Here is a 21,884-nt window from a genome sequence, read left to right as displayed (position 1 = left end):
ATGCTGAAAATCAAGCCTGCAGCCCCAGGAGGGAGAGGCTGTGGTTTCATACATCCCCTCCAGCCCTTGCCAAGCCCTCCCAAAAAGAGCCATAATTCTCTTCCCCTGGCACCAGGCTGGGTGCTCTTCGTGCTGGTGTGGGTTTATGGAGCTTTGCAGAGAGCCAGGCAAGGGGAGATGTGGTGATAAAGCCTTGGCAGAGGGGCTGGGGCTCCTCTCAGCACCCTGGGCACTGCCAGCTCCAGGCATTTTTCACCTGAGCCTTGTCACACAGAATGGGCCAGTCTGGCTGAACCCTGGGGACTGGAGCATCATTCAACGAGGAGACAAAGAGTGCAAAGGGCCTTTGGGCAGCAGACAGCACAGATCATCTCAGCTGATTAAATAGGTTCCCAGCTGATGTGGGAGTCCTAGGAGACCAGCTTGAAGCTGGGAAGATTTATGGGCAGCTACCTGAATTGGAGAGGGAATGTGTTGATTTTATTCCTGGCATCCAAAGGGATCACTGCTGTTTTTCAGAGCAAAGAGGGCTGGTGAAAGATGCACCAGGACAGAGGGGTGGAGAGGTAGGTAGAGGGAACCAGGGGCAGAAATCCAACCCATCTAATAATTTCCTTGTCCCCACTTACCTGGGGGAAGATAAAAATCCTCGTGGCACCACTTTCTGTCATTCTCCTATCCAAAACGAGACTATAACCCCCAAGGATGCAGGTTTACACCATCCCAGCTTCTGCAGTCTTGAATCTTTTCCCTCCCCATCAGCAACCCACATCTGTCCAAGCTCTGACAAATTCTGGACCACCTTTGCTGCTGACAAGCCCTGTGTTTTGATAACTCCCAGCACAATTAATGTGCTCTTGAGTCTTAACTTTGCTGTCTCACAACAGGCAGGACCAAGCATCCTGAAAGGTAGAGGAGCACCAGGAGAGGTCGGGTCCCATGAGCAGGATAGCCCTCCATGACTGTCTGGGTCCCCAAGGGTAGAGAAAAGCCTGCATTCAGCAGGGTACCCTGCTCAGCACCACCTGAGGAAGGTGATTTCCTTCCTCCAGCCCCACATCCTCACTGGGAAAAAGAAAGGGCCCTGGGCAGAGGGAGGAGCATCCCCAATACAGGAAACCATCCTGAGCATCCTTGAACTCCGGGCTGCAATCAGCCAGAACCCTGCCAGCAGGCACCAGCCCTATTTCCACGGTCAGCAGCAGAGGCAGCAGGTTTTCAGGTGGCTCCTCTCTCCTCTTCCCTCTCAGAACCAGGGCAAAAGCCTGGAATAGGAAGGGGAAAAAACAACGGGACCATCGGCAGTAAGTGAAATGAACCTAATAACCTCCACTTCTTTTCAACGAGCTCCAGTTGTTGCTTTACAAGTGTACTCCAACCCTGGCGAGTGGCAAACAAAAGCTCCCCTCTCCTTCTCCCTGCCTGTTAAACAGCCTTTTTATTTCAGCGAGCTGCATCTGCTGGGTGGCAGCCGCGATTACCATAACACAAGGGTAGGATTTGGCCGGAATGCTTCCCCCTCGACTCTACAACAGGCGGGAGCCTTGGGCTAGCAGGAAAATAAAATGAAAAATAAAGGGCAGGGGAAAAAAAGATTGAATGCATGAAGTCACTTTTCTGGCTGCCACCCAAGCAAACAGATGCAGGTAATGGAGGAGAGGGGGGAAATCATCCTTGTCTCCTCAGAGCAGCGACTTCTGCTGCTGGGAAAGGGAGTGGGAGGGACATGGAAAGGCCAGAGAGATTTCATGTGAGTCCAAGACCTGAAAAAGGCATTTCTCAGGGTGTTTCGGAGTTAGAAGAGCTTTTTGGGAACCTTAACCCATTCCTGAAGCTTTGGAGGCTGCCGGCCCCCTCAGGATGCTGCTGCAGACGCTCCGAGTACCCTGAGATGGGGACAGGCATCCGGGGCTCCTGCAGGAGGGACAGGATTGATGGGAGAGGGCTGAACAATGCCAAACTGTGCCGATGTGCCACAGCAGCTCAGAACAGGCTCCTCTTGGATCCAGCCCTGAACAGGTTTTGAGGACAAAAGGTGAAGACCCCTGGGAGATGTCTTTGCCTGGGACTGAGGAGGAGAGGCTGTTTCCAGGACTGGCGGGACATTAATTAGAACTCAGTAATTAGCAGGGCATCGGCACAGCCAAAGGCGCTCCCACTGGGGAGTGTGAGTCTTCACAGGGTCACCTCATCTCTGCTGAGTCCCAGGAGACTCGGCTGCCTGTGCTCCTCTGGCAGAACCAACAGGGAACCGGTGACAACAGGCACAGAACCCCCTGGCCTCACTTTCCAGGGAGTGGGAACCTGCAGACAGCACCGAGACCCCCAAAGCCTGGCCGATCTGGGGTAAAAGCAGCTGTCTCAACCTGTCTCTCTGCCTTTCTTCCCCAGAATACAAAATTCTGCAGGAAAATAGCTGCAGTGTTCAGATGCAGCGGGTTTAACACAGTGATCATCGGTGTGTGGCCACCCCAGGAAGACCTGCAGAGGGTGAAGAGGGCAAAAGGAGAGGGAGGAATGGAGAAGGGGAGGAGCAGAGAAAGTGAGGATGGGAAAGGACAGTCTTTAACACACTTTATTTGTGAAACTTGAGAAAACACCAAACCCCGTTACGAACAAACCCCGGGGCGGGCGCGGCGCTCCCTCGGGGCGGGGGGCGGCGCCCTCTGGCGGCAGCGCCGGGGGCGGCAGGGAGGGTCCGCGGCGGTTCGGAACCGCCCCGGTTCTGCTGAGGCTGCGGCTCCGCTTCGGAACCGCCCCGGTTCTGCTCCGGCCGCTTCGGAACCGCCCTGGTTCTGCTGAGGCTGCGGCTCCGCTTCGGAACCGCCCCGGTTCTGCTCCGGCTGCTGCTGCGCTCCGGTTCCGCGGCGGCCGGGCCCGGCCCCGCGGCGGGAAGCGCCGGTGCTGCGGTGCGATTGATGTTCCGTTTATCTGCGAGCGGGGCTTCCCCCAGACCTGTTCAAAGGAGGCGCCCGTGCTGAGGAGGCGGCCCGGGGAGCGCAACGCCCGCCCGGGCTCGGTGAGAGGGGCTCGGGTGGGACCCGCGGGTGGGACCCGCGCAGGGCAGCTCCGCTGCGACCCCTGGAACACGGCACTGGGGAGGCGTCGGCTGCGAGCTCCTGCTGGAGAGAGGAGCAGCGGGCAGGGCGCTGGTGCTGTCACGGTGTCCCCGCTGGAGGGGACAGACGCGCTCCCGCTCACACCGCCTTTCTGCCCGTCCCTGGGGTGTGTGGATGTACGGCCTTATCCCTGTCCCGCCGCACCTGCACGCAGCGATAGAGGGGAGCCGCTCGGAGCAGCATGGAGCCAGCTGGAGGGTGGTCCCAGGGATGGGCAGGGAGCTGAGATAGGAACAACGGCTGCCACACCTCAAGTCAGCCTTCCTGCTACCCTGGAAACACCCAGGAAAACATCCAGTACCTGCCTTGGATGGTTTGGTGCCATCTGACCCAGAAAGGAAAAAAAACAGCTCAGAGTTTGCAAGGATGAGGCAGGGAGCAGCCTGTGAATGAATTCTGCTGATGGCAGCCAAAAGCAAAGCCACCCTGGAGTTTTGTCTGGTGGGGACAACAAGCAGGGCAGCGTGCAAGGGAGGACATGTGTGAGCACGTCATGGGCTTGGGTGGCTTGAGGACACATGCAGGACTGCATGTCAACACCCATCCAAATGTGTATGTAGGACTGCCCACAAATGTGCATCCGTGGATGCACCCACAGGAATGGGACGTGCAAGAAGGAGTGTTTGTGTTTGTGCACCATTACAGAGCAAGGGCACATGGGCTGTGCATTCCTGAGATCAGTGCACACCCACCTGTCCTGTGCATGGACAGGTGTTTGTGGGGTGTGTTTGTCACTCCTTGTCACACAGGTGGCTGTGCTGATGTGTCACTGCCAACCCGCCTCAGTGATGTCCCACACTGGAGCCTCACCCAGGCTTGTTCCTCGCCCTGAACCAACATGAACAGGGCACCAGCTCACCAACAGCACCCCTGGCAAGCACAGAGATTTCCCCACCCAAAGCAGGCACTTCCCACGCACAGTATCCACAGTGGCACACTGCTGACCCCATCCAGGACACTCCTGCCAGCCTCCAGCTCCCCTTTCAGAGCCATTCCTGGGGATGGAGCAGGCTGGATGCTTACAGCAGCAGTGCTGTGACGCTGGATGGTAGCAAGACACGACTGGGACAGTGTGGATGTGTTTTGTTTCAGCTACAGCAGCTTGTGAAGGGATATTTCACAGCCAGCAAAGTGCTCTGGAGATGGGACAGCTGCTGAAAGAATCCCCTTGCTCCAGTCCCCCCAGGCAGCCTTGGCCTGGCAGTAGGTGAGACCACAGCTGGACCCTTCAGACATGCAGGATGACTTCACCTCTGCTTTCTGTGGGCTCTGGGCAAGCCCTGGCAGCAGGGTCCTGCCTCAGAGGCTGTGCTGCAGGTGCTGACAGTGGTGCAAGCAGAACAGCTGCAGGATTGGAGACACGTTCCCTTCCCTTCCCAGGCTTTGGCCGTCTTCCCAGATGGACATCTGGAGTGGGACACTGTCGTTCCCTGCCACAAACACGGGGTGAGCAGGGCTGACAGGCTTCCCCAGCCACTCTAGGCTGGATTCTTGGGTTTCTGGAGCCATTCACTCCCAACAAGCCCAGCTCCCTGTCCCACATCAGGAAGGAGCACGGCTTGGCAGCCCCTCGCACAAAGACCTGCCACCTCCAGCCGGCTTATTTCACAAGGTGCAGCCAGGATGCTCTGCCATGCCTTTCCTGACACCCTTGGCATGCCCTCAAGCCTCTCCTAGCCCAGGCAACAGGTCACCTCCTTCCCTTCTTTCCAGCGCTCCTTGAGCCGGCAGAAAGCCGCCTGCCCCGAGGAGCGCAGCACCACCGCGGCTTTGCCGGCCCCTTTGCCAAAATCCCTTTGCTGCAGGACCCATCCCCACCTCGGCACGGCCAGATCCCGCTGGTGCCATGCGGGATTTACCCGAGGGATGGGCACGGAGAGGAGCCCCCGGGCCCCCAGGTGCTGCCGGCCGGGCTCACATCAAAGCGCCGGGGCTTTACCCGGGCTTCAGACGCTCCCTCCCATTTCCTGCTGGATTCTCGTCTCGCTCCCTGTGCCCGCATCAGCAAAACAGAGTGTAAAAATAGAGGCTGGGCTTCACCAAAACACAATGGTAAATTGTTCCCCGGAAAGGTCACTGGGGAGGCTGAGAATAGCTCCAAGAGCAGGGGAAAAGGAATGTCTACCGGGGGGAAAAGTTTGAAAGTGCCTGCTGGACCCACCCCGGGAGGTTTCCTGCATCCTCATCAGTGGTGCACATCCCCGCTGTGGCCCCTGTGGCCTCAAAGCATCCTCATCCTCTCCCATCCACCCCAGCCTTCTCTCCCATCTCAGTTTTGAGATGGAAACTAAAAAAAAAAACCAAAACAAAACAAAAAAAAAAAAAAAAAAAAAAACACAAAAATCAGGACTGGGAGGAGAGAGAGGAACCTGCTCACTGCTCATCTCCATGCAGTGTCCCCTGGGCACCACTGGCCGGCTGCAGCCTTTGTGCGGCGCTGGGAATGTCAGGGATGAGCCCCGGGATGAAGGGCGGACCGAGCAGTCCCAGAGAGCCATCAGTTACTCCCTCCTGTTGTCACCTCGCCTGTCACAGCGGAGAGGAGGAGCTTTCTCATGGGCTGCCGGGGTGGGAACGTTTGGGTGCTGCCGTTTCCGTGAGCATATTTGATTCAATTATGTGGGAATGCCCCTAATGAAGCAGGTCCCTGCTCCTGGCCTCGGCTGTGTTCCCAGGCAGGGCTGCCAGTACAAGCTGCCCTCAACGTGGCTTTGCCAGAAAGGTTGTAATTAAAAACAGATAATGAGGCTGGAAAATAGTAGCTGCCCAAATTCGGAGTGATTTTGGGGTTTTGTGTTTCTTGTCTCATCATTTTGGATATATGCAATCCTCCCACCTTCTCTCTGGTTTTTAATTCAATTTTATCTCAATGTCAAGTCCCGCTGTTCTCACTCCCCAGTGTCATCCATGCACTTGTAAGGGAAATTTCCTGCCACTGGAAGCCTGAATGTCACTCAGTTCCTGGAACACATTACAAAACTGGATGAACAAAACACATTTAAATGCATCTGTTTCAAGTTTGTGAAGAAACTGGATATTTCTGGTTTCTTTCTATGAAGAAACTGCTATTTGCCAGAATATTTCCTGCCCCACAGACCAGAACCCCCATCACCTTGTGGTGCCAGCAGTGAGGGATGGGCCCCAGCACTGTCCCAGCTGAGGGCAATGCCACCCATGACACCCAGTCTATTTTCCTCCTGCTGCACCAATCCCTTCTGTGCAGTGGCAACCAGGACATTAGGGTGCTTTCCCAGCTTTCTTCTCTGTTTTGCATGAACAGAAAAAAAAAAGTGTTGGGTTGGGGTTTTTCCCCATATATTTGAATCCACAGAGCGTTGCACATCACCCTTTGCAAAACAACATGATTGTAGAAAGAAATTACCATTTGATGAGAAATTAATTAAATTTTGGAAGACAAGAATGGGAAGGGCTTTTAAAAATTACTTTAAAAAACTCTTAAACACAAAGGCAGGTGAATATCTGCTACCTTCTGTGACATTTGCATTCTGGTGGCCAAGCAGCACCAAGGTCCAGATGCTCAGGAGAAAAAGATGATGGAAGAAAGATGCTTCTTCCAGCATGGCCAGCACAAAGCCACCAGCTGTGGACACAACCCTGGAGCCTGTCCCAGCAGAGCAGCACCCAGGGTCTCCCCACCACCGGGGTCAATCAGGAGTGATGCACACTGACCATCCCACCACGGAGCAGGTGGCACTGGAAGCCTCTCAGCCCTTTCCATAGGTTATAGAACATATAAATGTGCACAGAGTTGTTTGAAGCCTTCACTCTGCGGGTGTTTGTCCCTTAAGGATGCCTTTTCCTTTGTTGGTTGCAAAACACTTGTGGCCATCAAGGATGTTTTACTTGAAGAAAGCAAAAGAGCAGAAGAGGGAGGTGAAAGGAGAATTGTCTGGGCAATGGAAGGCGGGAGGGAGAGGGGCAGGCGGTGGGAGGCAGAGATAACTGGTGGGTGAGCTATCAGCCCTTGCTGGGCTGGCAGCACAACAGGAGACAGGGGTTAAACCAGATGCACAGCCATGATCTCCCGGCTCCAGATAAGCACCCAGCGGCCCCACAGTGCCCACACCTGCCCCACGCCTGTCCCAGAGCCTGGCATGGAACCAGCCCAGCCCTGGCTGCTGGCGCTCTGCTCAGCCTGGCTGGGGTGGGGACAGCCCCACGTCCCTCCTCTGGGGCTCTGGACAGGGCTCCCCTCTTCCATCTGGGAAGAGAAATTTCACCTAGAAACCTCAAAAGCAAGCGTCGGCTCCCAGGCTAATGGGGAGGAGGGGTTAGCAGTGAAACTTTTGTGGGGAGGCTTTAAAAAAGCAAGGGATGCTTTAAAGGGTTTGTTTAAAAAGGCAACCATCCGTAATTCATAGAAATTAAAGAGAAGAAAATATTTGTGGTACCATTTCTGCTCATCTGTTCTGTGCTCAGTATGGTGTCAGCCACCATCAGCAGCATGGTGCTGTATACACATATAAATAAATAAATAAATAAATAAATAAATAAATACATATATATATACACACATATATATATACACACATATATATATATTTATATATATAATATATATGTATAAGATATATATACAGATAGATAGATACATATATATATGTATCTATATATATATACATACATATATTTTAAAACACACATAGATACATATATATATAAATGTATCTATATATATATATATTTAAAACACACACATGTTCAGTGAACTGCTTAGCCCGTAAACACTCCCTAATTAGTGCTGAGTATTTTTAAAAGCACTTGTGCACGTGGCCGTGATAATTTCTTTCTAAAAAAGAGGAATTACTCTCACTGCCTGTTAAACCATGGCCGAATGCCTGCCCTGGTGCAAAGGGAAGTAGCGTGGCCCCCATCAGCCCGTTCCTTGCGCAGTCAGCCTGGCCAGAAGAAGGGAAAAGGCCACGGGAGCCTTTGGGGGACCTGCAAGTGACAGCTGGGCCGAGGAGGGGGTGGCTGGTAACGCTCCCTGCCGCGGGCATTGCTTCATCGCCCGCCTTCCTTCCTGCCGGCCCTGCGAGCTCTTCCCCCGCCCAGGCTGGACCGTGTGAGTCAAGCAAGTAACAAAAACACAATTAGCAGATCCTTCTGCAACGTTTTTTTGCTGCCCGTTTGTGTCTTTGGCTGGCTGGGAATGGGCCACGCCGGCATCTTCACCCCACGGCATTCAGGGATGATGGATTCGAGTGGGGAGGTGGGACAGAGGCAGACAGCGAGTGGAGGCTGCTTTGTAAAACTTTATTTAGAAATATTCTTGATATATTCATTATATATATATATTTATATATACACACACATTACAACAAATGTGTTTTCTAAATAGCACGTCCACAGTGGGTTGAGACTCAGGGTACCAGGTCTGGTTACTTCATTTCTGCAGAAAAAATGCAGAAATCCAAGGGGAGGGTGGCAGAGAAAGGGATGGGGCTGAAAAAACCAAAATCTGTAAGGCAGGAATTCACTCACACGGTACGACATTGCCCCAGGGCCCTGCTCCTGACAGGAATGGGGGTGATGGGCCACACAGCGAGAGGTGAAGCAGGCAGGAGGAGAGGTGGGCAGAGGAAATGTACCATTCAAATCACAATTAAAGTACAACTGTACATACCCCGGGGGACCTGTGGCACTCCGTGCACGGTGCATGGGGCTGTTTGGGGGTGCTGACAAGGTTGTACCATTTCCCCAACTGTGCAGCTCCCCAAAAGACACAGACAGGACGTAATGGGTTTGTGTGGAATGAGGGATTTCTGAGTATCGGTGAATTATTTTCTTGCGTCAGGTTAATAACAAGGGTGTGAAACCCCCACATACCCCACCCAGGGTTATTTGGGAACCAGGAACGGCTTTACCTGGGTGACAGCACCCCCCTACTCCCTCCCCACCCCGAGGGCACCCTGGCAGCCCCCCTGCTTGTCTCTCCTAGCCCTGGCACCAGTACCAGTCCAAACCTCTTCCTCAGCATCACCTCCTCACCCCCAGTCCCCCTCTCTAGTAAAAACCCCCTGCACAGGCAACCCAGACCCAAGAATTTTCTTCCTTTTCCCCAATTCAAGATGGGGGAGATTGGTGCTTTCCAAAACTTTGGGGGCTATGCTGGAAATCCTTGCATGGGCCAGGATCCCTTCCCAGGCAACTAATTCTGCCTAACATGCCAAACCACATGCCAGACTCTTACCTATTATTTACAAAGAGGCATCAAAACCAAGCAGGGATGGAAATGACAAGGCTCTGAATTAAGCCCGGATGGGCTTGCAGACATCCACTCAAATTCCCTGTGTTCCCTTGTACCTCAGCATCCTTGGGAAGGCACGAGTGTGGTGGAAGATGTCACCACTCAGAAAGATTTATTCCCTTCCAAAGGAGGTTTGTGTGTGGGTTTGGGGTTTTTTTTCTGCTGTATCATGGGAGAGATTTCTGTGCCCTGACATGTGAGCAGAGGGAGAGGATGGGTTTGGGGCAATTCCTCCATCAGGCTCAGGAGATGGGCTGGTGAAAGGTGGCCTGATGCAGCAGTGGTGGCACAGTGTGGCTCTCAGCTCCCACTGCAGCAGCAGCAGCCTCCTGCTCCCCTGTCCTCCCATTTCCCAAACATCCTCCTGTGGGGGCAGCAGGGTCAGGGGACCAGCCAAGTCACAGAGATCAGCTTTTTCTGAGCGCTCAGGAGTGCAGGCTAATCCCACCACTGTTTTTACTGCTTCCCCCAAGATTCAGAGAGGCTGGGGACTCCCACCAGCCTCAACAGGTGAGGACCTTCCTAACACCAGAATAAATCCAGCACTATTGTCCACACTGTGGGCATTGGCACAGCTGAACCACCATTTCACAAAATAAAACCAAAAAATTCAAAGCATACCATCAAAAAACCTTTTTATAACCCTATGTACACGCACACTGTTGATACATCATTGACTCCTTTTGCCCTTTTTTTTGTTTGCTTTTTTGAATTTAAAAATCCCCCAGTCCAAAGAGATACTTCACTAGCAAATATTTTCTTCCTTTACTAACTCTGAAATTCATCTTTCTCAAGAGAAGCTCTGGCCCCACAGAAACCACTGGGAAAACTCTAGGAGACCACAGCAGGCTTGAAATTCACCTGCTGAGTGTTACCAGCAGAAGGATCAGGGACTGGGAGGGTGGCAGAAAATACCTATGTACCTTTTCATTCAGTGGATACTGCATGACAGTGTTAAACGGAAGTAATCCCACATCATAAATACAACAAGCCCAAACAATCCAAAATCAGATAGAAGAAAAAGGAAGAAAGGGAAGAGGGGAGAAAAGAAAAAAAAAAAAAGAAAGAAAAAAGGAGAGAAAAAGAAATAGTCTAAATCCTTTTAATAGTTCTTTTGCTGAGGGTATTTTTTCACCTCTTTAAAAAGATACAGTCAAAAGCTCTCAGACAACAGGAATATGTGGCCAAGCTCCTGCTCAGACCAGCTGGATGTGCTCAGGCTGGAGAAGTGCTGCAGCACTGGCGTGATGCAGCAGTTCCCAGCACCACGTGGAGCTGGAAAGCGCCGGCGGCCTCCGCGGGCAGTGGAAGAGGAGTTCCATGTCTCACCCAGATGGCTGTTTGAAAAGAGACGGTCACCGAGTGGTCTGGGAACCCTCTAAACGTGGAGAGGCGCCAGCCACGTCTCCTTCCCCTCCTCAGAGTCCCATCCCGAGCAGTTCTGTACAACGAAGATGACCTCAACGCTTTTCTCCTCCGTACGGTCGCGTACCTAAACCCCGAACGTTCATCTGGGTTGGTCTGGTCCTCAGCCAGCGTGCCGGGCTGGGCAGAGCGAGCTCCTGGGGAAAGGCAGAGCCACAAAATCCCCCAGGCACAAGTTCCAGCAGCTGCACAGGCCTGGCCTCTCCCCCGTGGCTCTCGGGGAGCAGCGTGGGGGTCATCACCGCTGCGCGTTGCCTTCTACGGGGAGGATGGCGTGGTGCAGGCTGCGCGTGTGCTTCGAGTCCAGCGCCTCGTGCTCTTCCGTGAAGCTGTCCGGGCTCGCCGCCCCGTCCAGAGAGCTTCCACAGCTGGAGTTGGGAGACAACATGTCCTGCAGGAGGTCTTCCTGGACTATCCCCGAGTCTTTGTTCACCTTGCCCCTTTGGTTTCCTTCTTCCTCCTGGTCGTTGAGCAGCTTGGCCAGGAAGTTGATGTATTTCATAGCCAGGCGCAGGATCTCGTTCTTGCTGAGCTTTTTGTCGGGCGGGTGGGTGGGGATGAGCTTGCGCAGCTCTGCGAAGGCCCCGTTGACGTTCTGCTGCCTCCATCTCTCCCGGCTGTTGGTGAAGATGCGACGAACCACCTTCGTGTGAGGGCCTGCAATGCCAACCACGCAGAATTAGGGGCTGGGCTTAACAGGGCAGGTGTGACTTTGCTGAATAGGTCATTGCTTTGCAAATTAACTAACTGACTAATTTGAGTGAGGTTTAATCAGCAAGGCAGTGAAACAAGAGTTTCCAGCTAAGTGGAAGCTGAGCCCATGAGCTGAGAAAGCGGTAACTTCTGTTCAATCCAGTGGAAGGGAAAAATGGAGTTGCATCTCTTTGGATGTCTCCTCAGATATCGAAATTTACCTCTCCAAGGAAGAAGGCTTAGGCCATGATATGTGTGCAGAATTTTAGTGTATCTCAACTTATCCACAAGGGTAACTCAACATCAACAGTCCTATTTAAAATTAATCTCACTAGATGGCTTTATTTTCTCTTCCAAAAATTGTCTAAAGGACACACCATTGGGATGGGAGGAAATCAGCTTGAGCAGAGGCTTTGACAGCTCTGAGATCCAGAGGTCTTCCCTGCTGAGAGAGACCAGAGGGTTGCCAGCAGCCCTCTGAAAGAGATGGGGTGGTGGGAATTGTCCCATAGCAATGAGGACAGGTAGGAAGCGCCCACACTGACCCATGGAGTGAAGGCAGTGTCCTGCTGGAAGGGTGAGCGCTGTTTGGAACAGCTTCACAGCTGACCTGGGGGCTGCCTGCTCTCTGTCATCACTGCCACAGGGCAAAAACTCCCTCTGACACTGATTGGAGAAGAGATTCCAAAGTGCTGGAGGTGCTCATTTGACCTAATTACATGTGACCTCCAATTACACCTTGAAATTTTACAGCCATGTTTCAGAGAGGGGATGGTACACCGGATGAAGGCACAAAGCACACCAATTCTCCTTTCAGCACATCAGGGCAGCTTCTGGTGTACATGAGAAAAGCTTTGTCTCTGTGCTAGAAGAGACCCAAAAGCACATTTACTGAAAAGTTCTGTTCTGCAGGAGCAGCAGTGCTGTAAATCAGGATTGCAGGTCCTTGGGTCCATGGAAACCAGCTCACATGAGGGAACACGGAACACTACCACAAGATGCTTTTATTATTACATCCTTCCCATCATCTCCTCCAGGAGACATCAACAATGGAAGGTCACATCAATCTCATGAAAATCTGGAAGAATGACCAGGGCAGAAACTCCCATGGGATAGGAAGCATCACATACAATGAAAACCATCACAGAGTGGGAAGCAAAGCCTTGCAGGTAACACACTGGTGAGATTTACCCCAAAGGACTGTGGAATTCTCATTCCCCCATCTCTCCCCTGTATCCCCCACTCTGTGACACCTGCCTAACTTCTCCCTCCTGGTGGGAACAAGTCCCTGGCCATGATGAGCAGTTCAAGCCACAGTTCTGACATCACACAGTGGAACCAGCCCTCCAGGGCACATTTAAACACCTTTATTCTTTTCTAGTGAAACTCTTGGCTGCCTTGACTGTGGCACAGGAACCAAACCAAACTGTGACTTTTTATGAGTATCCTGGCCAGGCTGTACCTCAGCAAATCCCACCCAGCACAACAGGAGAAGTGGAATCCCTTGTTCCAGCTGATCAGATACCATCAGATGCCATCACACTTTCCTCCCTTTGGGGGAAGCTGAGTCCCTGCAGCCCAGCACACCCCTCAGAACCCCCTGCACTGCAGGGTTTGCATGGGGACACAGTCCCAAGCAGCCAGTTAAAGCTGCCAGCCTCTCCAGTGTGTGAGCAGCCACACAACTCACTCCTCCTCACGGTGTGTGCAGAATAAAGGCACAAACGGCCCCTGGGACAAGCTGGGGGAGGTAGAAATGGCCAACACCTCCCTGACCTCTAGGACTCCAGTGTGATGCTTTAATAAAGGCAATATTCACCCCCAAGCAGCACCCAATGCCCTCTGTATGAATTAAGGTACAAGAGCTCATGCACGGGGAAGGTTTCTTGTCCCTGATGTGTGCAGCCTACTGTGCCACAGGACTGTGGGGAAGGTGGCAGGGACCAAAGGGACCTCAGCAGCACTGCTAATTAAGCAGTGGAGAATGTGCTACATCCTACTAAAATAATATGAGATTTTTAACACTTTACTACTCCTTCCAGACAAGACACAGCAACTGGTTTTGAATCCAGAGAAAGATGGAGCTCAAAAGCTATTTACTCCCATGAGGGTATGAGAAATAACCACACCTTGGATACTGCTCATTAAAAAATATCCTCAAGAGGCTTTCAGTCTTCAAATATGTGTTTCTGTTCACTGAAAGTTGGTAACTAAAAGGCATCTATTCATAAATTGGTCAGAAATAAGAAAAAAAAAACCAAAAAAAACCACCTGTTCATTTTCATCCAGAGGCACCTAAATCAAGCTTTAGTATATAAAACAAATTCTGACACCACTCAAATTCTCGATTCCTGCACAAACTGAATTAAGCATATCTTTTAGAAAGAGATCAGACTTTGGCCAAAACGTGTCAAGCAGTGGAGGAAATTAAAATGCCCCATAGCTGTGTTATAATAGAAAATCTACTTGTCATTAAAAAAATTGCCTCATAATTAATTCAAGCAATCAGATGAGAATTTTTGCCTGGATTTTGTTCTAATGGATTGACTGATGCTTTTTTAAAATTAGAAATATGAGGGAAGTTAATAAAAAATATGATCTTCCAAAGTTCCAGGATATACTTTTTTAGAGATACTTTTTTGCATTTTTATTTTCACTTCTGGTTATTTTTAAGGAAGATATTAAATGGAACAAAATTTCCATAAAATAGATAAAGAATTACTGCAAAACCCCCACCATTTATTCTCTCACAGAAAAATCCACAAACACAAAGAGTCTGGGAAGACTTTCCTGCCCTTCTGCAGCCCCCAAGGGCTGAGGACCCTCAAGAGTGATGCTCCCGTGTGCCCTGGATGTCACCCAGCAGGTGCCCATCAGAGCAATAAGCAAAGTGTCTCAGACCACACAGGTGCTTCAGCATGGGATGCACATCCCTACAAACTGTTCCTGTTTACACAACATAATCTGATACCCTTTTTTCCCCCTCAAAATATGTTGAGTCCAGTCTTGGAAATTCACATGAACCAGAACCTGCAGGATTGAGCCCAATCTGTACACCTGCATCAAAACACATGTTCAAAAACTTGGTTACAACCAAGTATTTTTGTAATCCTTAATACCTAATTTAATAGCAAGTGCAAAGCTTTAGTCAGACACCGAGATTTGATGGACTTTTCCCCATAAATGCTAAAACCCAGAGAAAAAGCCCTTCTTGTGCCGGGGCTGTAACATCCCCTGTCCCACGGGGCTGCAGTCTGAAAGGAGCGGGAGGGGAGAGGATTCTGATTAATGCAGATAATGCCCTGAGCCTGTCATTTCGGGATGCATTATTTTAGACTGATGCAGGTTATGATTCGATCTTAGATTAGCTGGGTGGAAGGGAGGGGACAGCTAGCTGGAGAGGAGGAAAATTAATTGTCCAGCAATTGAAATACAGTGTTTCCAATCGCTAAAGATAAAACATATTTCAGCGAATCTCGTGTGTACGGGCTATTAACTGCAGAGATAAACAGACCGGCCTTCCACGTGCAAATCGTTCTTGCAAGTGTCCCTTTGCGTGGGCAGCAGCCCGCGGGCAGAGATCCCCTTGCACACCCCAAACCTGCTGCCAGGAGCAGGCAAACCCTAAAACGCGAGTAGGATGCCCAGGTGTTGGTTTAAAGGCAGGTTATCCTTCCTGCCCAAGGCTGTGCTCCGCAGGGCGAACGCCTCCTGGCTGGAAGGGTTTTACAGGCGCAACCTCTCACCGCAACGGCCCTGATCCGCACCTCAACAAAGACACGCATTTATTGTCTTCTTTCGGATTTAATCTCTAAGCAATTCGCAGAATAGGGATGTAATTAGCCACAGGCTGAGCTGCATCGCTGGGTGCTGGGTGAAGGCAAACTCGCCGAGCACGCTGCTGGGGACGGCTGTGGGCTCCGCTCACCGGAGAGCCCCCCTGCCTCCCTGAGCATCCTACTCGCGTTTTACTGTTTGGGGGTTTAGTCCTTTTATTATTTGGGGGTTTAGTCCCAGAGTGTGGCATTGTGCAGGAACTTTCCCCCCATGGCAGATAGAGACACCCCTCCCGCCCAAAATGCGGCGCAGGGACGAAATTCTCTCACCGTCGGTGATCTCCATCTCGTACGGAGAGGGTCTCCGCTTCACCCGGTTGCTGCCGTACATGGAGAAGGAGTCCGGCTCGCCGAAAAACCCGCTGCAAGGAAAGGTGGACAGGCCGTGAGGACACACCGACATCCCCCCGGCCCGGCCCGTGAGGGGGGCTGCCCCAGGGTGGGCGGGAAGCGGAGCTGCTCCGTGACCTCGGAGCGAGCTCAGGGCTCACGAAGCCGAGCCCGGGGTCGTGCGGTGACACCACACGCGGCCAGCCGGGGACACGCAGCGAGAGACGCCAGCCCTGCGCGGGCAGGGGGACGTGAGCGGCGCTGGGAGTCCAGGCTTGCGGATTTGGGCAGAATCCCCCCATTCCCGCGACTCCGTGCACGCTCGGCCCCCCGACCGCAGCTTTCCCCGGGAGGCGAGGCGGGGGTCTGTCCCCGCACACCCCCGGGCTCTGTCGGAGCCTTGCTGTCCCCTTCGCTCATTTGCGGGCCTCGTCAGAGAACAGAGAGAGCCCGGGGAGCTCGGCAGAGCTAAACCGGTTCTCGTCCGCTTATTGACGGAGCCCTTCGCTCTACCCAGGACTTTACCACCGCAAATTATTTTCCTTCGAGGAAAGAATTTTTCGTTTCTTTTTTGACTTTCCTCCCGCCTTTTCCCTTTCTCTCTTTGCAAAGTTTACATGCAAATCCGCGATGATTTTAGCGACCAGCCCCGCGCAGACGAAGGGATGCTGCTGCTCCTGGCCCCGCATCTCCACCCCGCGCCTCCCGCCGCCCCAACACCGCGCGGGACACCCCTGGGACACCGCTCCGGGCTGGGGATGGGACAGGGGGCACACGGACCTGTTGATGGTGGCCAGCGGCTGGCCCAGGTTGTAGAGCATGGCCCTGCCGGGGGGCTGCAGCGGGAGCGCGGGGGGGCTCAGCTGCACCATGCGGGCCTCGCAGGCGGCCTCGGCGGCGCGGCACGGCTCGGCTCCCGGCGCTCTCTGCATCGCCTCCCCCGCCGCCTCACGGCTTTTTATGTCCAGGGAGCCCCCCCTGCGCACCAGCTCGATGACGGGCACAGGGGCGGCGGGGGGCCCGGGGGAGGGTCGGCCCGCCTCCTTGGCCGCCCCGTTGAGCAGCAGCTGGGGGTCTGCCGGCGCCTCCATGCCCCCGCGGCTGCTCTCGGGCTCGCTCGTGGTCTCCGCTTCCGAGTCGTGCCGCCGGGCGGGGCGGGCATCGCGGGGGTCACTGGGGGGCGGCGGGGCGGGCGGCCTGTCCATCGTCCTGCGGAGAGAGGCAGCGCTCAGGGCCGGCCCCGCGCGGGGCTTTGCCCCTGCACGGGCACCTCCCGACGGGGAGAAACGGGCGAGCTCCTGATCGCCCCAAATCATTCAGGGTTTGCTGGCGGGAGGGGGGGCCGTCTGTCCGTCCACCCCGCCGAGCCGCTCCGTGCCGTGACGTCACGGGGCGCCCCGGCCCTGCCGTGACGTCACGGAGGCTGGCGGAGCGGCGCTTTGACGTCTGGCAGCGCCCCGGTCCCGCACGATGGGGACGGGCCGGAGCCCCCGGCAGGCGCCCGGTGCCCCGCGGGGATTCGCAGCGGCACCGATGGGCAGCGAGGGGGTTCGGGCAGCGCCCGAGGGTGAGGGTTTTAAATTGTGCGGCCAAATTGTGCGGCCAAATTATGGCGGAGGCCCAGCACCCAGCCCCGTTTTTCTGGGGGTATTTCTCCCCGTTTTGGGGTCCCCCATCCCCGTTCGTTTCGGCGGTGTTCGCTTCCCTGCCGAGCCAGCCCGGTCACCTCCCGGCCTGCCTGTAGCGGCCTTAGCCTCACGGGCGGCCCCTTCTCCGCCCGTGGTTATTTTTTATTGTTATTTATGAACTATCGAAATATACCTGGAACCACTTTTTGGGGGAGAGGGGGTTAACCCAGCCCCTAACGGAGTCAATCCCCCCGCGCATTCGCTACCGCAGGAAGGAGGAAGGGGCCCGGCCGCGGCCGCACGCACAGCATTGTCCCCCTTCTCCCACAGAACAAACCCTGTCGCGACAGGGCACCTCGCGCCTCGGGCAGATATCGCGGTTATTTCTATGCTTTATCTCCCACATATGCCCTCGTTCGTTTTTGGATTTTTTTTTTGTTGTTGTTGTTTTGGTTGATTGGTTATTCTTTTCTATATAAATAAGGAGCTTCACGGAGCAGAGAGCTGCCACCCATCCTTCTCTCTCCTTTGCCTCGGGTTATTTTTTATTCCGTTTCTGATAAACTGAGTCGCGAGGAAAAAAAAGAAAAAACCAAAAAACCAAAAAAACCCCAAAACCAAACACAACCAAAACAAAAACCCAATTGGTTTGGGTTTTTTTGCCATATATCACTATCTCTCTGGAAAATAAAATTTAAAAAAATTACAACCACCCAACCTACAGTACAGGTTCTCTGCCTTCCCTCCGGCCACCTTCCCGCCAGCCCTCTAGAAAGAAAAATCTAATTGCCTATTCCGATATTGTATAGGAAGAGATTACTCACATGTGTCATATTTAAGTAGGGACACCGCAAGTCTCTCCTGTTTCAACAAAAGCGCTCTCAGTGTCAGGCTGAATTTACTCCTCCCACCTCAAGGTACTTACGACTTTACAGAGAGGAAGGACACCCGCATCGGGATAAAACTGCTAAATCCTGGGAGGAAGAGAAGGGGGGGAGAAAAAAAAAAGAAAGGAGAGGGTGGATCTCGTGGGTCCGGATTGCCAGAGATCAGTGGAGGGAGAAAGGTGCAGGGGAGAGGGAAGGAGGGGACAGCACCCCGGGGAGGCCCCTGTGAGAGGGGACAGCGGCCACCCCCGGCTCTCCCCCCGCCGCCGCCGGAGCCGCCGCCTCGCACACGGGGCCACAGCGAGCGACGGCCATGGCCTGGCGTGGAAAAATAAAAATAAACAGAGAAAAAAAAAGGCGTGAAAAAAAAGCGCCCTATATTTGGGGCGAATTGGGCGGTTTTTTGGACACATTGCAAGCCCGGTCCTTCCCGGGAGGAAATCACAGACGGGGCCGGACACGGGGTTGTTTTTCTCCCGATGGGCTCGCACGAAGCGGCGACGGCGGCGGCGTTTCTCCCACGTCCGGCTGGAAAATTTAATTCCTAAAGGGGCAAATTAAATTCCTCAAGGGGCCGGTTACCGGCCGAGGAACCGCGAGAGCCGGCACGGGGCCGGCGGCGGAGTGAGCCCGCTCCCCGCCGCCCAGCCACAGGAAGGCGAGGCCGGCTCACCCCGCCAACGAAATCACGAAAAATTAGGTTTTCCCCTTCGTAAAAAAAGGAATAATCCCGATGGCGTCTGTTCCCGCATTTGTTAAAAAACGAAATACGCAAAACCGCAAATATATCAGCAGAATTTTGCCTTAAATTGGGGTGGTTTCGTTTAGAAAAAAATGGAGGGGGGGCATTAAATCCCCGCCCGCTGGTTTCTGCTTCGCAAAATCCTTTTGTTTTCCAGCAGCCGATCGGCAGGAAATTTCCAACCCAAAAGCGCACCTCTCCCGCCGGCCCATTGCAGGGAAACCGCCCCAAAGCCAAGGGACGGGAGGGAGCGGGATATGGGGGACCCCGGTCTCGGGGAGAAGCGCTCCGATTCTGGCCGTGGGCCGGGCCGTGTCTCGGTGTTTGTCCCTGGGGAGGGCTGGGGGAGCCGGGCCCGGGGGTCGCTTCGCCCCCAGCGCCCCCCAGCCCGTCCCTGGCTGCCGCAGCCCCGGGGTCCCGGCGCCCTGGGGGTGCCGCACCCCGCAATTTCAAAGGGGAAAATGTGTTCTCCTCACACCGACCCCGCATCAAAGAATAAAACAGATTAAAACCCAACCGCGGAAAAGGTTTTGTGTTTTTTCTCGTCTCTCATGTGGGGCAGAAGCCCCCAAAAGTTCCCTCGCTGCCCTCCGAAGCCCCCCAAAACCACATCCCGCCGCCCCCAGCGCCCAGACTTGTGCGGAGCCGATTCCTCTTTACTCACCATTTGCTTTTCATTGGGAAAAGTGAGTGGAGCCATTTTGTGGCCTACGCATCGCGGCTATATTTGTAGTAAGTGTTGGGTGGCTTCAGCTGGGTAGGCTCTAATTCCACATCACGTCCAGTTTCCTATTTAGTATGGAGAGCGGAACACTACTGCAATGTGGCCGAGAGAGATAAAACCCCAGCAGTGGCCCGCCTGCCCTGATAAGCTTCTAAACCCATTATTTATGAAATGATTCATTATTATTTGGCAATTTTATCGAAGGAAAGCGGAAAATTATTGCAGGGATATGCATAGGAATAACTCCGGAATGCATGCCTTCTAGCTTTTTATGTGTGTGTGCTTAGATGCTCTTAAAAAGACACTAAAAAAAAAAAAAAAAGAAAAAAAAAAGAAAAAAAAAAGTAATAAAAAATTGCACTGTGGCTGCCCGCATCTGAATAGTGATTCTTTATTTTAGTCCTCTTGGAGGTTATTATGCCCCTAGTTTGTTTTTTTTTCCTTTTTTTTTTTTTCTTGGTTTTTTTTTTTATATTATTATTATTATTAAATATGGAACACCTACTCCGTTCTTAATTAAATTTAATGAGCCAAAATAAATTGTTAGAGATGTTGAGAGAGGGGGAAAGGGTGTGGGCTGCTTTGGGACAAGAGGAGGTAAATAAAGCACATCGAAAGGAGATGTTTTGGAGAAAACCGGCCCCAACCCCCAGCCTTCCCCCCCAACACTGTGCATTTTTGCTGAAGGGCTGAACTGGGGCGAGCTCCCTGTCTGGTCTCCCGTTCTGGGGTGGGAGGAGGCCGGGCATCCTTGCCGAGCTGGGGGATGCTGGGAACCGTGAGTGGAGCGGGTACCGACCCGGCACCTCGAGAAATTTGGGATGTTAGCGGCGGATCCTGGAGGAGAGGGGCTTGGGGAAGGGAGGAAAGGGCCTTGGCTCGCCCCGCAGCAGTGCGGGGCAGCCGACGGGGCTGGGGCCAGGCTGCGGGGGCCGGAGCTCGGGACCGGCTGCGCGCCCCGTCGGGGCAGGGCTCAGCCAGGCTGCGGAGGGCTCCGGGCCCGGGCGGGCCGGGATCCCCGGCCTGGGCAGGGACCCCCGGCCTGGGCAGAGCCCCCTGCCCCCGGAGCGCCTCGTGGGGACGGAGCGGGCGGTGCGGAGGTCGCAGTGCCCTGCGCGGCCACCCCAAAGGGACGGGAGGCGTGAAAACCTCCCCGAAATGCCCGAGGCGCCCGGCATGGACAGCGGGGAGGCAGGAGTCACTGGAGGGTCCCAGATCCGCTCCTCAGGGCACCCGCGGGTAGCGCGGCCCCACAGGCAGCGGCGGGGAGCGGGTTTGGACAGCTCGGGCACCGGCCCGAGCGGGAACCCGAAAATCAACGAAATCACGGCGGGCTCGGGGCGGCAGGGAAGGGGCCCGGGCTGAGCCCCTCCCGGGAGACCCCCGGTGCTCTCTGCGGGGCTCGGGCCGTGCGCGGGGCCCCGGGACAAGCGGCGGCGAGGCCCGGCCGCACCTGCCGTGGAGCGGGGCTGGCGGCGGGGCCGGGGCGCGGGGGTCGCTATTGTCTCCCCGCCACCTGCGCGCCCTCCGCAGGGGGAAATGCCGGAGCTGTTATTCTTCCTTTCACTCCTTCCCCTCAGCCTCCCGCTCTGGACGCGGCCGTGGGAGAGGTTTCCACAAGCCTCGGCGGGGCCGGGGCCGTGTCCCGGGCGGCAGGAGCCCGCACGATGCCGGCGGCGTGCGTGGGGCGGCGGGGCCGGGGCGGTCACGACGCGCCGGAGAGCCCGCCGTGCCTCCCGCCAGGAAACACGACCATGTTCGAGCCGGCTCCTCTCAGCAACAGGAAGCGTTAAAGATAGAACAGCCGGGGCTGGGCGGGGGAGATTAGGAAGCCGAGCATCTTCTGAGCACCGAGGGCCATTCCCAGCCGTGCCTGTGCCCGCTGCGGTGGGAGCCGGGCCGTGCTCAGCCCACCTCCGGTCCGCATTTTGACTTTATTGAAGAGGGATCAAACGCTTCAGTCAGGGTGGGGAGTACCAAAATGATCCCAAGTAAAGGGGTCAGTGATGCTCCAAGCAAGCCCAGCAAATTTTCATCTAGCACTATATATATCTTCCCTTAATTATAATAAATAATTGCTAGAAACAATAGAAAAAAAAAAAAGAAAAAAAAAACCCCAAATCATTAAAGCCTTAACGTTGCCCCATTAGCTATGCCATCACCTCACAAGCCAGTTCTACAGCCTGGGCCTCAGTGCTCAATTAACAAAGCCAGACCTGGCTTAAAGGT

General features: G+C 54.0%; 1 protein-coding gene across 1 annotated transcript; it reads right to left on the bottom strand.

The window, feature by feature from the left end:
• Positions 1–8,382: 8,382 nt before the first annotated feature.
• On the bottom strand, positions 8,383–19,609 carry TAL1 (TAL bHLH transcription factor 1, erythroid differentiation factor). The gene is made up of 4 exons (XM_066555771.1): positions 19,596–19,609; positions 16,455–16,883; positions 15,615–15,706; positions 8,383–11,472 (listed from the first exon to the last, which is right to left on the bottom strand). The coding sequence occupies exons 1-4, from the start codon at positions 19,607–19,609 to the stop codon at positions 11,054–11,056; spliced, it is 954 nt and encodes a 317-aa protein (XP_066411868.1). The 3' UTR covers positions 8,383–11,053.
• Positions 19,610–21,884: the final 2,275 nt, after the last annotated feature.

This window comes from Molothrus aeneus, chromosome 9, assembly GCF_037042795.1.
Source record: "Molothrus aeneus isolate 106 chromosome 9, BPBGC_Maene_1.0, whole genome shotgun sequence".
In the NCBI taxonomy this organism is placed as follows: Eukaryota; Metazoa; Chordata; class Aves; order Passeriformes; family Icteridae; genus Molothrus; species Molothrus aeneus.
Note: the sequence above shows the minus strand (reverse complement) of the source record. Positions and strands in the feature narration are given on the sequence as shown.